At 37.7% G+C, this 18,728-nt stretch overlaps 1 protein-coding gene across 1 annotated transcript; it reads left to right on the plus strand.

Moving 5' to 3' along the window:
- Window positions 1-763: 763 nt before the first annotated feature.
- Window positions 764-16,869, plus strand: bnip3lb (BCL2 interacting protein 3 like b). The gene is made up of 6 exons (XM_057321541.1): window positions 764-1,037; window positions 7,979-8,198; window positions 8,882-8,954; window positions 9,097-9,194; window positions 10,476-10,625; window positions 12,482-16,869. The coding sequence occupies exons 1-6, from the start codon at window positions 959-961 to the stop codon at window positions 12,528-12,530; spliced, it is 669 nt and encodes a 222-aa protein (XP_057177524.1). The 5' UTR covers window positions 764-958; the 3' UTR covers window positions 12,531-16,869.
- The last annotated feature ends 1,859 nt before the right edge of the window (window positions 16,870-18,728 follow it).

Raw genomic sequence — 18,728 nt, forward strand, 5'->3', positions numbered from 1 at the left:
CCCTTCGAGTCATGTCGGGTATGGTGATACCAAATTGGCCCATGATACTTACTGGCCAAACATTTCTTTCAAACTCTTAGAGCTTAGGTCCGTTTTGAAAGAAAGTTTGTGTACAATAAGGACACTGGCAAAAAGTTACAAAAAGCTGTTCAATAGACCAAGCACGTCAACAATACAGATGTCAAGATGCTAAAGTTATTTTATGCCGTATGTTTTCAAAGGTTGGTTGTATAACATGAAACAGTGCATGAGTTATTGCCACCACAATGCACCACATCTTCATGAAGGAACCTCCTAATGGTCCAAAGTTATTATTTATGGCATAAACGATTTTAAAGGCATAGTTCACCCCAAAATAAATCATCTCTCGTAATGTATTCACCCTTATGCTGCTCAAAACCTGTGTGTGACCCTTTGTTCGGTGGAATACAAAAAAAGATATTTTGAGAAATGTCTTTGTGGTTTTGTGTCCACACAATGGAAGTCAATGGGGTTCAATGTTGTTTGGTTACCTGTGTTCTGCAGAAGAAAGAAAGTCATACAGGTTTGAAATAACGTGAGGGCAAGTAAATGATGAACGAATTTTAATTTATATGTGAACTATCCCTTTATCTATGGATGGGGCTCGATCCCTTTGTCATAGCAAGTCAGTTCATTGAAAGGAGCGTGACGTGTGTATTTTTTCAGTTTTTCCAATATGCAAAACCCTCACTACATTACGTAATGTTAGTGTCTTTGTTATCAGAGCAGCTCATGTATGCGTCATTTTAGCGCTGCAGGAAGTTCGCGCCTCATCCCCTCTGTTTTAAGATCGGCCCAATGGAGTTCTTCACCCAAATCCTATAGCGTGTGATTCACATAACGTCCGATCCGCGGTCAGGCTCCGTCACGCGTGTGCGCGCAGCTCTGAATGTGAGCGCGCAGACTGTGTTCGTGCTTCTGTGCTGCTGACAGTCTTATGCAAGCCACCCTACACATAGCCACGATGTCCGACGCTGCTGCTCCCGCAGACAACAACGGGGAAGCTGGATTAAACGGTACGTACAGCTGAAGTACCTCCTTATATTTAGTTGTCATCCTTACGGCCTGTCAGAAAAGTCTTCGACGTGTCTAAATTGGTGGTTTTTATACTTTTTTTTGTTTTGCGTAAGGTAAATAGTTCTTTGTTTAGTTCAAGTCAACATTACTTTGCCATAGACAGAGGGAGGGGGTTGGTGTAGCAGACGTCCGTCATTGCAATTGACAAGCATTCTGACCAATGGGGTTTAAAGTTGGCTGTCGAGGCGGGTCTTAAAAAACGACTGACTGCACCTCGAGCCAATAGCGTCGAGGACGGTAGGGAGGCGGGCCAAAATCCGATGTCAACAAGGCGAACTCTAACTAGAACAACTCGAAAATGGTGATTGTGCACATGCTCAAAAACAGGCTAACTTTGTTTCATAAACATACAAATGTGCAGTTTAAGGCCGTGTTCAGACCTGACTTCTGAGCGAAGCTGCTAGCGTCTGTTTTACATTATAATCCTATGGAGTAAACAGTGTTTTCAAAAAACGTCCTGAACGCTATTTTAAACGCCAGCGCCGGCTTCTTTTTCTGCAGCTAGGCCGTCTTAAGTTGAAAAAAAAAACGCCCTACGTCAAGCTCATTTTCACAGCTAACCAATGACAAGCGAGTAGCGAGACCTGTCGTTTCCATGCGAGGAAGGTGATTGGTCGAGCAGCTGCTTTGAACATATTTTTAGTTTAAGTTTATTTTTCACCTTTAACTTTCGATTGCATTTCTAGCGAGAAATTAGTACTGTAGTTTTAAAATATGTGGTTGGTTTTTGCAAAGACGGTCTCTGTTTATAATTCAAATTTCAAATAGACTTCCGTTACTCTGCCTATATGAATCCCGTGTGCTGAGCTGCCTTCATGCACAAACGCTGCCAGCTTTTCTTTTTACTAAAAAAGCGCTCTTGTCAACTTTTTATGGTCAGAAAAGACGTCAAGTGTGTTCATGGCCTGTGTGTAGATGGGCTTTAATTTCCAGCTGTTTGTCTTTTTTAATTTTACATAAAACAACATGTGGCCACAGATGTAAGGTATTCGTCTAAAGGCGAGCGTGACAACAATTTGATTTGTTAAAGTCAAAATTATTTTTCTGAAATACAAACGCGTAATTTAACTCGATAACTATCTTTACACACAATATAGTTTTCAAACACCTTAAAGATAAATTGAAGCTAAAGTAACTGTTTACTATTAAGTTAGCATATGGGCCATAAACAGGGTAACGTTAGATTATAATATGTAGGTTTGCAACAACCCTCTTACACTATAATTTTGGTAATTGGTCAATCGAATAAAACAGTCCTTAACATTTTGTACGTTTACTTGAAGTGATTATATTTACAAGCATAAAGGTAGAAATTCTTAAAAGGTGAACTGGGGTAAAAACTAGTGTCGTTGATATTCCTAGTATGTCTATGAAATGCAAAGAGCAGACTGCTATATCTTACCCTGTCTGAACATTAAGACCGCGGCTTTTGGTAAAGTACACTTAAGCAATCATGTCATACATCCCAGAATAAACAACCTGTCACTGTAATGCTGAGTGAGCTAACTTACGTGCACACAAATGAAAACGGCAGTAGTAGGCTTGCGTCCTGACGCTCCGCACGTACCGTACATCAATTAATTAAAAGGTAATGACTTGGCTAATGAATATTAATTTTCTTAAGAGTACTACAAAGGTCATAAATATAAATAGAATATTATTTGTATTGTGAAGTGTCACTAAGATACTGCATAGTGTGAGTGTGATAATACTGGTAAAATGTACCAACAAAAAACTTTAAAGTGAAAGTGATGTGAAGTGAGGCCAAGTATGGTGTTCATACTCGGAATTTGTGCTCTGCGTTTAACCCATCCAAGTGCACACACACAACAGTGAGTAACACACACACCCAGAGCAGTGAGAAGCCATTGCTGCGGCGCCCAGGGAGCAGTTTGGGGGCATACAGTATACCATAAAAAACTGTAGTACAACTTAATATTATTTAAGCTAAACTCAATGTGAAACCAGACTACCAAAATTTCATTAACATAGAAGTTAAATTTTATAGTTGTCTTGCAAGTGAGAGAAAAAAACAGACTAAGCTTTTCTATGACTGATAGCATCATAATGGTGGCTTCAATTCACTCCTGAACAAACTATTTGGCGGCTGTATTATTGACATGTAATAGCTTAGACCTTAAATATATGATGACCCTATTTTTTCAGAGAAAAATACATAGTCTTAAATTCAGAACAATATGGTAGTTTCAAAGCCGAATCAAAACTGTATGAGAATGAAAAGCCGTAAAACAGGCAATTAATCTCAATGATTTATTAGACAATTTATCATCAGCAAATGTTATAATTGTGACAGCCGTAACATCAGCATCATTGATATATACATTTACATTTATATTCAACATAGAAATATTTGTTTTATGCCATTTAATACATGCTACTCTTAATAAAATCAGGTAAGAAAGTAGAACAAAGTAAAGGAAAGTTACAGTACTTAAATAATTAGAAAATAATAGCATTATTATTGACAGTTGGTGAATAAAAATGACAAAATCTCAAATGTTGTTTAAGCCCCTGTGTCCACCGAGACGCTTTTACGCTGCTGAAAATGCCAGGAGCTCGGCCGAAAATGCCCGCCGCAGGCGCAGCGTTCTGCCCCAGGTTGAGAAATTTTCAACTCTGGGCACCCGGTCGAACACCAGTGCTGAGCATGGGAAAAACACAGAGTGCTGGCACTGAACGCGGAAAAAAAACGCCAGCTGCTCGCGTTTTCAAAAAACGCAGCGTTTCCATTGGAAACAATTGAAAAAACACACCGTACCCGGCAGAAACGGCTCGGTTGACACAGCCCCTAAGTCAAACAAATACTTTACAACAAAGTGCAAAAGGGTGTGTGGGGGGTGCTTTAAGGAAAAATAACTATGTGTTAAAAATCGATAACTTTAAATCGTGGTTCTTGTGTCTCATGACTAGTTGTTATGATATTTCCTCATGAGACACGCAATAACCAATGAGATTTTAAGCTATGAGTGCGTCACCATATTTGAATTACCACGTATTAGCACCCGGGATGGCACGAGGGGGAAATTTACGAGAGAATTTTTATTTTTGGGTGAATGATTCCTTTTATTTTTATGAAAATAACAACTTCTTTGTTTGGAACAACACAAGGGTGATTAATGGTGGAAGAATTTTTATTTCTGTATGAACCATCTCTAACATCCTTTCATACGTATAATATGGTAGATATCAGTCGCTGATGCTTCAGTTTTGATCTACAATAAGTCAATACATCAGTGTACATCAGACCATCTGATATTTTGATCCATTTTTTTTTCCTGATGTGAGACAATGTTACACTAATGTTCCGTTTGAAGGGTGTCATGGCAACATTGTTTATGTCACTGGATGAAATCAAAGGTCAGCTACATGGCCCAGTTCACAGGCTCTCTATCAGGACTCGATGTAAATGTGTGCGTGCGGTGCGTGCATCCTAACAGGAAAATGTATGTAGTGAGAGTCACGGCTGCCAAGTTAAAGCAGCCCTTATATCAGCTGATCTACATGAGTTTTCCTGAACCGAAGGAAGTCATGTGATCTGACCACGGCCTGGCCTTTGTCTGCCATTTTTGTTGTTTTCCTGGAAATGCTTTGACTCGAAAAGTGTGCAGTTTATACTTAGCTCATGCGGTTGGTCAGCGGTGTGTGTGAGAGAACAGGACCGACGTGTCAAGCCTGCAGTCACAAACAGAGGACTCTCTGTGCGGTCACACAGGCTTCCTGATGAGACAGCAAAGCAGATGTGTGTGAAAGGGGAACACAGGAAGCTTAGCTCTCCTAACTCGGGGATAAATGCAGTCTGTGTGTTTGTGAGACTGTCCATGCCCTCAGAGCGTGTCCCTGCTTGTAATCACGTAGGGCACGGAGCTGTGAGGTCAGATGTGAGTCATATATCAGTAGCTTGTAATGGACCAGAGAAGGAGGCATTTACTGCCCTTTCACCAGGCAGTAAATAGAAGCAAAGCCAGATGATCACTGACCTACTGGGAGATCCCTATGTCTGCCACTGGCTGCCCCAGTGTGTCTCTATTTTCCCTCGGTGCATTCTAGGTACAGAATCATTTCCTATGTTTTCAACATATTTTTACAGTTTTGTTGAATCTCACAAAATGAGATTGATCACATTTCACTTGTACATTTCTTTGGATTTCGATTTTTGTTTCATTGTTTTTACAGTATAGGGCTGGGTATCGATTCTGATGTTCCGATTCACAAGCTCTCGATTCGATTAGATTCTCGATTCGAGTCAATGATTATAGATTTAATACAAATCCTATAGATATTTCTAAAAAGGATCAGTAAATATCACATTACAATGGTGAATTAAAAAATGAAACGAAAAGCCACAAACCTGTATGTTAAACTTTAAACTCACTTGGGTATATTGAGACAGAACAGGTTATTTTACATTTAAGATACAGTATAACAACATAATTTCGCAAAATCAGCTGTAAAGCGGGGCTGTAATCATATGAACCGCTGACTTCTAAGTCAAGGTGATGTTAAATTCGACGACACACCGCATCCGCTACGGAATGAACGATGCGCTCCCTGTTGTAACATCCACCCGTTGTGAAAAGAAAAGTGACATCTAGTGGATAGTAGTAGCAATAACATTCACTTTCATGCTTGCGGAAACATGAAAGGGAAAAAAATCGCTTCACATCTTTTGAGAATCGATATTGAATCGACCGCATTTAAAAAAACGATTAATCGACTTTTTTGCCCCAGCCCTACTATGTTGTATATTAGTGAAAAATTGTTATAGGTTAATAAGGTTGTATATGTTAACTTTAGTAAATGCATTAACTAACAATGAATATAGTGTTTCAGCATGTAATTATCTTAATGTTAGTTATTCATTTTAGTTCATTGTGCATTAACCAATATTAACAAATACAAGTTGATTTTAAAAATGTATTGGTATAAACTAAAATAATATAAACTAAGATTAACAACTGTTATATTAGTGGGGTATTGCTCATCTTTATTAGTTTGTTAACTAATGCATTAACTAATGTTAACCAAAGATGTTTATATTAACAAAATGCGCCACTGCCGTTACAATGATTGGCGAGGAATGCAACGCTCAATATGGCCGCTCTAGCAAAAGAAGTCCAGCCTTCCAGTAAAGCGAGCCAATCATCAATTAGTAAAGACTGATGATTCCTGAGTCGACTCATGGCTCTCGTGAGGCGCTTGCCAGTCGGTGCGCAGGCGCAGTAGATGTAACGATCTCGAAAAAGGTGATTTTTAGCGCAATTTAGGCTTAGCAAACCAAAGTTATGATACAGTTCATGTCATGTTTAAATATTGATCGGAAATATGCTGTTTAATTGTGATTTTTGTAAGTGATTTTAGAAATACAGTACATGTGTTCCCACATTCGAGTAGATTGGACTTGCTGTGACGTAAATAACTGCCCAGTGGCATTGCAAACATGGCCGCCGAGTGGCACGACTTCCGTAAATGGACTTTGTGTTAACAAATTCAACTTTATTGTAAAGTGTTATCGAAACTACAATAATACACAATCCCACATACTTCTCTGACAAACAGTAGTAAACAGAATCAAATCATCATTCACGGGGGTAAAGTTAATACCTAAAGGCTCTTTAAGGACGAACTAGCCTTTCAATTTCATGTGTCAATAAGAAACATTTCAAACGAAAGCACAGAAAAAAATACAGAGTCAATACCATTCAGTTTTTATCATTCAGATGTTTTAAATAGCCATGTAAAGTCTCTCTTAAAGTTTGTAAAGCATTTCTTGTGTTTTTAAAGCATAGATTTCCATAGCCAGGTAAGAGAATTGTCACATACATAACGGTCCGTATTCTTCATAAATGGGCACATAATATAGTAACGATCTTATGTTCTTTAAAGAGTCATCCCTTCTCTATTTGTTGGCCATTATTGATTCTTTGTACATTTAATTCACAGAAATCCTACAAAGTACGTTGTCTCCACGTGTCCTTTTATGTCACATCCATAACACTTTCATTTTTCTCTCTTATTAAAATATAAAACTCATGCATAGACTGATCTTTTTTGATGTCTGGACATCATCATAAACAGATATTTAAAGATATTAAATACATTCTCTGAGAATTTTTATTTCACGTTTTGACTGAAAATGTCACATCCGTAACGCTGGAATTGCCCAGATCCCAAAAAGCGCAATAAATAATATCATAATATATAAATACTTAACAATGTAAATGATTTTGGTCTTTTTTTATATTGCGTTAATGAGAGTATGTTATTGCATTGTGGTAATAATAAGATTTAGTGATGCTTGAATGTGCTTAAAGCTTGGCTAGGCAGTGTTTGTCATAAACATTATTTGTTATTCTGGTTGAAAGTCTCTTCACATCCTGATAGCAAACATTATTAAAGTGGTTTAAATATTAATATACTGTATGTATATATTATTTTTGTCTGTGGAAGACTCAAAGCCATTAAGTGTTTGATTAATTACTCTGTTTGCACAGAAACATTGAAATTACAAACCGCCAACAAAAGACGTTCTAACAATAGCCATAAGTTGTTTACATCTATTTTAATTGTAATGTTATGTGCTTTGTACTGTAATGACATGAGGAGGTGTGGCTTTGAAGAGTGCTCCAAAGAGAGGGCAGTATATTTTCCCCTTTTGTGCATTTAACGCTAGCTTGCTATTTCTAGCATCTACAAAACTGCCTACCCCAGCTTTAATAAATAAAATCAATAATAATATAAAAATGGTCCTAATTCATAGAAATACCATGTCATCAGTTAGTCTACTCTACACAAATATTCCCATTCCTAAAAAAGCGGTCTGTTTTGTCACTGTAGTAATTGTTTTATGATATCTGTGTAGGGTCATGGGTGGCGCTGGAGATGAACAGAAACTCTGCATCGCTCACGTCCTCCACCGCCTCGGTCCCGCCCCCTTTAGTGCAGGTTGTAGAGGAAGATGATGGGATGGTGGGGGGGTTAGAACACGTTCCTTCATCATCCTCCATTCACAATGGAGATATGGAGAAGATCCTGCTAGATGCCCAGCACGAGTCCAGTCGCAGTAACTCCTCTTGCGATAGGTAGATTCTTCTTACATTTCGTCTACTTTAATGGTAAACATTACGTACAAGATGTATGTACATCATGTACAAGACTTCTGAAAGTCATTCAAATTTAGCTTTTTATTTGTTGACAACCATCCAAATTTGTGACACACAGCTATTGTAATTTATATGAGTTTGGGGGAACTGTTTCTTTCATTTTTCGGCACAGTTATCTTTACAATATTTTGTACAGATGTTGTTTACATATTACATGTGCATACTTTATCTGCAAATGTCACATGAGGTATTGAGTATGACCTCATTTATAGGGAGCAGCGCTATAAACATGCATTCTAACTAAATGACGTGTTCTCACATTGACTCTAACCTGACACTGATAGGATACAGTCATAATAACACTTTATCTCTGAGTCATGTGATTCAGGATGTTTACTGTAAGAATACGTTTCTCTCACATGTACTTAATGATACAGAGGCCCAAAAATAATACTAAAGTCACTTTTAAAAAATGCATGAATATCATAGCTTAACAAAATATGAAATCAAGTGGTGTTTCTTTCAAGCTTAGCACTATAAGACGTTGATAACTTTTTTTAACTAAATTTATACAGTGCAGTTACCTGTAAACTGTCTTCACACTTTATGTATATACTGTAATTATTTCATTTCATACTAAATCTCATTGATTTCTCCCTCAGCCCTCCTCGACCCCACAGTCCTCAGGACGAGGGGCAGATCATCTTTGACGTGGATATGAGGAGAGATAGTCAGGTACTTCCTCTTGAGAACTGTTTGTTGACTGTCCTGAAAGAAATTATGGCACATGTTTTAGCTTATCTTTATTACCTGTCATGGTTTGTTTACACATGTCTCTGGTTATGGATGCGTGTGTGTTGTATTTGTGCCCATACAGGAGGAAGTGATGGAGAGAATTAGAGATGATGAAATCTTAATGAAGGACTCAGACCGCGTGGCAGATTGGTCAAGTAGACCGGAGAATGTTCCACCTAAGTAAGCCGATGTGAAAACCCAAAGATATAAAAACAGGCTCCCAAACACACTCCATATCATTTATAAAAATTGAATGTTGTTGAACAATAGTAACCATTTGTATACAGTACTATACAGTTGTAACCATAGTAACCACTAGGATAATCATTCTGCTTAAGAAACACGTGCTGTGTCCCAGTTCTATGCCCTTAAAGTATGTATGTACTGCTTTTGTTATGGTAAAGTATATACATTTTTGTGCGTAGCAGAACTGTATGCACGCGAAACGGAAGTGACCGTTGTTGCCGAGACGACACTGTGATCCTTAACTGTCACGAACATCAAATTAAAGCTCTTCTATGCATTTAAGTATTTATTCATTGATTATTCATTTATTAATTTAGCAAAGCATCTTTTATTAATGCAGTGCAGCGTCACTAAACTCCGCCCTCTCGCTGTGAGTTGTGGGTAATTTTAGCTGTCCATGGATTCACACTTCGAATTTTCACCGGAAACAGTAGACCATCTGGGTACTTTGAGAGTACTCATTTCAGCATACTATGATTTGGGACATACTAATTCTATTTTCGAATACTATTTAGGACGGATAGTATGCGAATTGAGACGCAGCTACTGTTACTTCACTTTTATAAAACTGTAGGTAATCTTCCATGGGAATAACTCAATTTTGTTTACCCTCTCCGCTTCTGTAAGATGAAGATTTACCTGAGAAGCTTGGCTTGAATTTATCAATTCTGACATTATCATGGACAAAAAACTAGGGCTGTCAAAAGATTAATGGCATCCAGAATAAAAGTTTGTGTTTACATAATATATGTCTGTGTACTGTGCATATTCATTTTGTATTTATAAAACCATATACACACACATGCATATATTTAAGAAAAATATAAACATTTATATATAATTTAAATTATTGGTAAATATAAATGTAAATATTTCCTAAATATGTATACATGTATGTGTTTCTCTAAATACAAATTAATATGCACATTACATTGCGATTAGTCGTTTTACAGCCCTACAAAAAACATAAAGCGCACAAATGTTGAGTGATAATACATATTTTTATAATACAATACATAATACAGTTTTGGATTACATGATCAATGCATACAGAAAAAAAAAGTTTTTATTTCCAGTCAGCTCCATTCAGCATTATAATTTTCAGCTGTGCTTATAGCAGTGCATTGTGGGATTGTATTGTATCAAGTGTTGGTTTGCATAAATATGATTATGGTGCTTTTGTGGATGATGTTGATGGGTTGTTTTTGTCTGCAGGGAGTTTCACTTCCGGCACCCGCGGCGTTCAGTGACTCTCAGCATGAGGAAGACTGGAGTGATGAAAAAAGGAGGCATCTTCTCTGCTGAGTTCCTCAAAGTGTTCATCCCATCGCTGCTTCTCTCCCACATCCTGGTCCTGGGACTTGGGTATGTTCAGCTAACACAATCACAATCCCAGATATCAATGTTTTTCATTTCAAAATACTGTGATGTAAAGATGTAGTGTGGGGTCTTTGATTTGTTGAGTAGGGGGCAATCTTAAAGTATGTCTTCCAGAATTTGACAATTAGTATAACATTTGTCAACGTTTGATGCTCATACTAGTCAAAAACCATACAGTACACAACAGACAAAAATAAACTGGTAATAACAGTAATCAATAATAATAAAAAATATAATAATAATAATAATGACTATTATTTTTTCATCTAAAGTTATTAAGTATTGATTCATTTAGAGGTAAAACCTGACATAAATTGTTTACTGGCCACTAACAAACTTAAAACCTTCAATGGGCAATTCCATGCAAATGTCAACCTTACCATGAAAACGTTTTTACAAAAGATGTTTACTATAGTGATCTCAACATTTGGTGGTTCAAATACCCAATGTGAAGGCTTTTTTTATTTTTAGTGCATGACTTTCCAGTCAGTTAAGTGCCATCTTCGGGATTGTCACACACATAACGCTACATATTCCTCACGAATAGATTAAAATAAAGTAACTATTTTATGTTTTATGAAGAGGCATCCCTTCTCCATTTGTTGGGTATTATTTCTTCTGGTTTGTGCATTTTAATTCACAGAAATCCTACAAAGTATGTAGTCTCTCAAAAATTGTGCCCTTTTTTTTGTCACATCCATAAGACGTTTATATCTGTCACGGTCACAAGGAGAGGGAACCCAGGCGCAGGCAGAGGTAAGGGATAACAGGACAAGACTTTAATGAACGCAAAACAAAAACCCACGATGGGGTGCAAAAACAGAACAAGAACACGGCAACAAAACAAGAAATCAAAACAAAACACTTCCCATGAGAGGGCAAAAACTGAACTAAATCAAAACCGAGACACTATGTATAAACACTTACAAGGTACACAGGCAACATAGCGAACATGGTCTAAGGCACACGACAGGGAAGGCAAACAAAACTCCACCATACACAATGAACGAACACAGGACAATGAAACATGAGGCATTAAATAGGCAAGACAAACGAGGGATTATTACACAGGGCAGGTGAGGAACATGAGACACGGGAGGAAGGCAATACATGAGACGAGAGGGGCGGGGCCAATGACAAGACACGAGAAACCACATGAGAAGTAAAAACAAACAACTCATGGTTATCTCACATAAAACCTAAGGCTTTGTCATGGCTCTGCCACAGGACCAAGAAAAACATGACTAAATGAAGCAGAGCCATGACAATTTCCCTTTTTGAACATATAAAGCTTGTGCATAGACTTGTGCATTCTCTGATGTCGAGACTATCAACTGGGGTTTAGTAAAATATAAAATCTCAGAGAATGTATTTAAACCACCTGTGTATCTGTAACATCCATAACTCAATATGTCACATCCATAATGCTGGAATTGCCCCAATATCGAAGATTCTGTTCTACAAAACTTGCACATTTTGTTGAATCCAGAGAGGCTCATTACATCAGCCGTTGTGTACAGATGAGCATGACTTCTGACAGCTCCAGAAAGCTAGCCAATCAGATTGGAGTATGTGGATTTTGTAACATGCCTGTCATTTTTGTCTGCGGCATGCATCAAACGCTCAGTCTGTCTGCGGCTGAGACTAATATTCCGCTGTCTAAACCACTGGTTAGCCACCTGTTTGATCACTCTGCGTACACTCCAAAAAATGTTCATATCATACCACTAGAGCAATTCACACACCCCATGAGTATGTGCCTTGACAACAGTGACCTTGAATGTATGGGGGTGCTGTCGAAATGCCTGATTTCCCCTCGGCTCTCTCTTTCTCTAATACAGGGTGTACATCGGAAAAAGACTGACAACTCCTCCTGCAAGCTCCATTTGAACACACATCAAGTGCCTCAGGCATGGCCCGGACGGATTAGAAAGAAGGTTGAAGTTTGTATGAAGATTGCCCCCCCTTCACCCACAATCCTTTGCTCTTTCTTCTTGCAGACTCTCTCACCTCTGCTCTTTTATGCTTTTTTTAGCTCTTATTTCATTTGCCCTTTCAACATTGAGACATTCTTCTGACTGAGAGTATGAACTTTTCAAGCTTTCTATTTATCATTAGTTTATTTTCAGTGTTAAATCGTATCATGTCCCTTTAAAGCTCAATGTTATAGTTACAGTTGCAAGTTTTGAAGGTGGCAATGGGTTCAAGCAAACGTGCTAGCTTAACTGGCTAGAAACCAGTGATGTGTTTGGCTAGCTGCCATTTCGGGTCCGATCACATGACCCATGAATGAGCCACAGACACAACAGTGACTAAATAAACAATCCCTGCAGTTGTTACCCTAAACACGGGATTAACCTAAATATAGACTTATACCATGTATGAGCATGCCTGAGTGGTAGCTAACATTTTATTTATTAATACAAATTATATTGTTTTAGTTACACCATGGAAGATGCTAGAATGATGGATTTGTTGTATGTGGTTTGGAAAGACAGGGCTCTCCGTAGACCCCATTTTCATCTAACGATGACAGAAAATGGTAAAGTGGACTGTATCATATACACGTTTTATACCAAATTTAGCATGATGTTTTACATTTACCATTGACAGTACACAAATACAGTGCCTGGTACAATTGTCTGACAGATTCATGTTCGAGAATCCATAATCCATTTGGCTGGATGAGCTGGCAGATCCCTGTATGAAAAGAGATTATTATTATTTTCTCTGTCCTTGTTTCTGTGTGTTTGTTGTGCAATTTTTGTCTCTTGTTTACTTGACATACATATTAGGACCTAGTGATTTTATAACTAGGCTTCCACGACAGTTACACACACAACTTTTAAAGCATTAAGCGATACTGGATTTTCAAATGGTATGAAAACCCATGGACTTTCCGGAGCGCGGCGATGTTCTAACAAAAGCAGCGGCTTAAATGTTGTGCCATGTTATAGCCGTGTCAAAGGTTTATAAAAATGTTGGTATATCCTCTCTTTTACACTTGTTAACATTTTCACGCTCTTAGTTTGAGGTGACTTTTGAAATGTCAGTGGTGTTTGCTTAGCAAAACACCACGTAGCAGGAGGTTTTTTATTGAAAGGAAAAGTTCATCCAGAAAAACAAATTCTACCCTCATTTCCTCACATATCACTCAAAATCTCAATTTTTTGATTCTGTGGAACATAACATTAAACGTTTGGAAAACTGTTCACATTTATCTCGTCTATACAATGACAGTGAGTGCAGATGAGCTCTCTGTAGCTCAAATGTTGCAATAAGAAACATAAAAGTTATCTTGCGTATTTCTAAATATTACATTTGCGTGAGGATTTTAAGAATTTTAAATCATAAAACATGTGCCCTCCACTGTAGTTTAAAGAATAAAATCTTTTGTAGCACTTGTATTTTTGGATCTTGACCACTTGTGGTCACTTAATGCTATTAAAGGGATAGTTCACCCGAAAATGAAAATTCTGTCATTTACTCACCCTCCTGTATGACTTTCTTTCTTCTGCAGATCACAAAAGAAGATATTTTGAAGAATGTTGGTAACCGATCAAAAGCGGTACCTATTGACTTCTATTGGACAGACACAAAACCAATGCAAGTCAATGGGTGCCACCATTGTTCGGTTTTCCAACATTCTTCAAAATTTGTCTTCTGCAAAAAAAGAAAGTCATACAGATTTCAAATGACAAGAGGGTGAGTTTTCATTTTTGGGTGAACTACCCCTTTAAAAGAAGAGCACTTTAGACATTCGACATTCTTCAATGCAGAACACTTTTGTTCACACAAAAGATTGCAGATTTTGTACAGACAATACTACAGATGACATGAGGGTAAATAATAACATTTTTTGTTTTTTTGGATGAACAATCTATTAACGTTGTAAAATGGTGTCCAGTCAGATAGACACCAGTCCTGGGTGTGAACATCATGGCGCTCATTGTCTGGAACAGGGTTTGTGTTTTTCTAAAACCCTGATGTGAATTATTCTATTCTTATTGTGTTTTTGTCACATCAAGAGATTTGTATGTGTATTTTGGATGTGTGCGCATTTTCTTGGTCTTCACTGTTTGTTTGTATCCTGAGAAGGATCTGATTCTCCTCAAACACAGCTGCCTGAGAGCTCAAAAACATTGTGCCTCGCCTTCTCAATCATGTTTGATACAGTGTGATGTCATCACTTCCTGTCATCATGTGTACATTGTTCCTTTTTTCGTTTTGTCATTTGTTTTGCGCCACCTTCTTTGGGAGGTTTCTCGCATGCTTTGTTTTGATTGTTATATTCTTTAACATCTGAGGCAAACTAGTACACACAGAAGAGAAGGTACAGGAGAGCTGTTAATAATACATATATTATAAAGAGGATTTTAGTTTGTTTTTGGACTTTTGATTGTGGTTTTTATGAAGTGCGTAAGCCTCCTTTGTTGAGGTATGTTGATACTTTTTTGAGACTGCAACAATCAAAGGAAATGTAACTTTTTTTGATTTGACAACCATTTTACCCCCATGTTTTGAAATAAAATTTAAAGGATGACCTGCATTTCAAACACTTGTTTGATTTTGTATTTTTGTGTTTTGATATCATTGATCTCATTCTATTACATCATTCATTTTCAGAATCATGCATTAAAGTCAAACAGATTATCTGTATGATCTTCTACTTTGCAAGAAACTTCATTTACAAAGTATAATATTCTGCTATGTTAATACTTCTCTTAAACGGACAGTTCACCCCAAAATTCTTTCATCATTTACTCATTCTCATGTCATTTCAAACCTCTTTGACTTTTCTTCTTCTGCAGAATAGAAAAGAAGATATTTTTTGGCAGAATGTTGGTAGAACATTGACCCTCATTGACTTCTATTGTATGGACACAAAACCATTGAGACATTTCTTAATATCTTCTTTTGTGTTTCACAAAGTCATATAGGCGTATATGAACAACATGAGTGTGAATAAATGATGACAGAATTTTTATTTTTGGGCGAACTATCCCTTTAAATTCTCAACACATTTTTCTGTGCTCATTGTTATTAGTAGTACATTAACATGTAGGCATTGGTTTACATTTAGTAAAAGCGAGTGTCATTATTATTGCGCATACGTAAACTTCAGTGTTTTTATTGTGAATGGCCTCTTTCGATTTGGCCCAGTAACAACCTAGCCATGTCGAAGCAACCACCCAGTTAACTGAACAGAGCCACAACGCATAGGAGCAGTGCATCATGACATCATAGCGATCCCAAGCACGTGTCTGGGAATTTGACCATACTTCTGCTATAATTATTATGGTGCCAGAGGAGACCATAGTCAGTCTGGTCTAATGGAGGAATATGTCTGTTGTCCTGTAATAATAATATTATCACTACATTCATAAGTGTGTGCGCATTCTCTATGCAGTAGTTAAGACATGCCTCCATATTTAAAATGCCTATTGTGTGTTGCTTTGTCTATTGTGATAATATGGGGTTTTCACACCCCTTTGCTTAAATAACTAAAGTCTATCAGTGAAAATTAAATAACCAGTTATGAGGGACATACGATTAATTTTATTCGTTTTGAAACCATGCATAAAAGTTTAACAGAAACTTATTACTAAATCTACTCCATTCTTTGATTGTGTGTGAAATAAGATTGATTTGTACTATATTCTCTTGGGGTGTTGCATGCATTTACTCACAGCTAAGAGGCTGAATTTTTTTTTTAGGTTTTAGAAAACCTAAATTGTGTTATTTACCTGGTTTTATTTTCATTTAAATGACTCCATTAAGATGGACTCAAAGAGATGAGAAGGGAATCTAAAGCATGACGAAACTGCCCTCTAGTGGCAGAGATGGGAAACGGGATGTGTCAAATTCTGAGTAATGTCTGAATGTGTAAAAAAAATCACCCGTTTTCCCAAAACTTGTTGTATCTGTTTTGTGCACATTTGCCTAAAATTTATTTCACAGTTTCCCTCTCTTAGGATCCTTATTGCAGGAATTATTTGTAGCACACAGCAGAAACCAAACATGATGAGACCGCAATAGCTCCTATATACACCCCGGTCTGTAAATTTCTATTATTTCAATATTTGAGTTTCACTACATTCTGCACATTCATGTCTACATGACTCAGTGTTCAGCGGTGTTTGCTTTGTTAATCAACTGGGCCATATTAATATACTCTGTGGAAAATAATTGTGTTGAATGTTCACATGGTAAGGCTCTTTGAAATAAACAAAAAACATATGTAATAAGTAATTCTGTATTTCACTATGCATTGTTTTGTAAGAGTTTAAATATGTCTTGGATTCCATGAACCCATAGCAACTGCAGGAGCTGTAGAGGGAGGAGCTGAAAGTGAATTTGCAGTGCGGTGATTGGCTGAAACAGGTGTTCTGAGGTTGAAGGATGACGGTAGTGCCTTTGTGTGTGTGTTGTGATTTTATTGTAAAAATGTAGAACGTTTTCTGTGATTATTAGGTTAAAGAACAGGTTTAGTGAATAGATTTTTACAGTTTAAACAGTGCGCAGCCTTCACATTGGGACGCACCTATTATGCCTCTAGAAAGTCCCCATAAAACATGGCAACACAACGTGCGTGTGCGCGTCTGCGGTTGCTGTAACACAAGACCATTATCACAGCTACGTAATGATCCACAGGGACCACTATGTCAGAAATTGGTTCGGAAAAACGCATAAGTTAACTTGTTGCTGCATCCTACATCCATGCCTGCAATTTGATTTGAAGGTCTTCAATGATTTGCACAATGATCCGTTGTCCCTTTTGTTACCCAAACTTCATTTCTCACTGCTTCACCCAATCCCCCCCCCCCCCCCCCCCCCCCCCCCCCCCCCAATGCAACAGCCTGCAAAGACGGTAGCCAAAGCAACTCTTTTGAGCGGGTTGGGGTAGAAGTTGTTGTTATGGAAACTAGGCTTTGGGATCTATTATTGTGAGACCTCTATAGAGAATCGAACAAAATGGGCTTGTGTCTGCAGTGGGTGAAATGGAGTGTGGAAAAACACACCAGGTGAACCAAAGACCAAGAATAGCTCCTGCTTAAAAATACTTTAAAAATGGCCCTCAAGGGATAGTCCACCCAAAAAATGAAAATTCTGTCATGAATTACCCTCAAGTTGTTCCAAACCTGTATAAATGTCTTAGTTTAGTTGAACACAAAGAAAGATATTGAGAAGAATGTTAGCAACTGAGATTTCTATGGTTGTCAAAGGTGCCCCAGAATTGTTTTCCTAAATTCTTCAAAAGATCTTTTGTGTTTAACAAAACAAGAAAAAAATGTTTCTACTATGGTAGTCAATGGTGCCCCAGAAATCTCAGTTGCTAACATTCATCCAAATATATTTCCTTGTGTTCAACAGAACAAAGACATTTATACAGGTTTGGAACAACTTGAGGATGAGTAATTACGACAGAATTTTCATTTTTGGGTGAACTATCCTTCAAATAAACGTAACCACGGGTTGTTTAAGTTAGAAGCGCATGCACCTAATAAATTGGTCCCGCTTTTTGAAAGCGCGCGTAACCGTTGTAATGCCATTCGCTGTCATAAAACGCTACGCTTATTTCCCGTGACGCTACACAGCAAAATCACCAGTGTTAAAAAAGGTCAAATTAACACTCACAGTGTTTATAAACGACGCAGTTGCTGACGCATGTAAACATGACAAAAATATATAAATTTCACTGAACAAAGCACGCGACCTATTGTGTGGAGTCAACGCAACTTGAGTGTTTCCTCGCGGGTGACGCATGTGGTGCTGAACGGACAGCGCCCTTAACTTTTAACCTGCATGGGCGTGGCGCTTCAACTCTCCAAATGATCCCTGAAGACCCCCAGAAAATAAGGTGAATACATTTTTAATCCAGTCTAGTGCTTCAAGTAAACTTGATACACACGTCTCATGTTGCACGTTAATCGCATGTTCACCAACCATACGTGATTATGTCAGAAGGTATCGCGCAGCACAATAGTCATTAAGTGGCATGTCATCCGGAAAAGAGAGCCTTCAGATATGGACATTCGATCTTTAACCCTTAAAAACCCGCATCACTTCCGCTTTTTTTCTTCTCAG

Source organism: Triplophysa rosa, linkage group LG22, assembly GCF_024868665.1.
Source record: "Triplophysa rosa linkage group LG22, Trosa_1v2, whole genome shotgun sequence".
Taxonomy (NCBI): Eukaryota; Metazoa; Chordata; class Actinopteri; order Cypriniformes; family Nemacheilidae; genus Triplophysa; species Triplophysa rosa.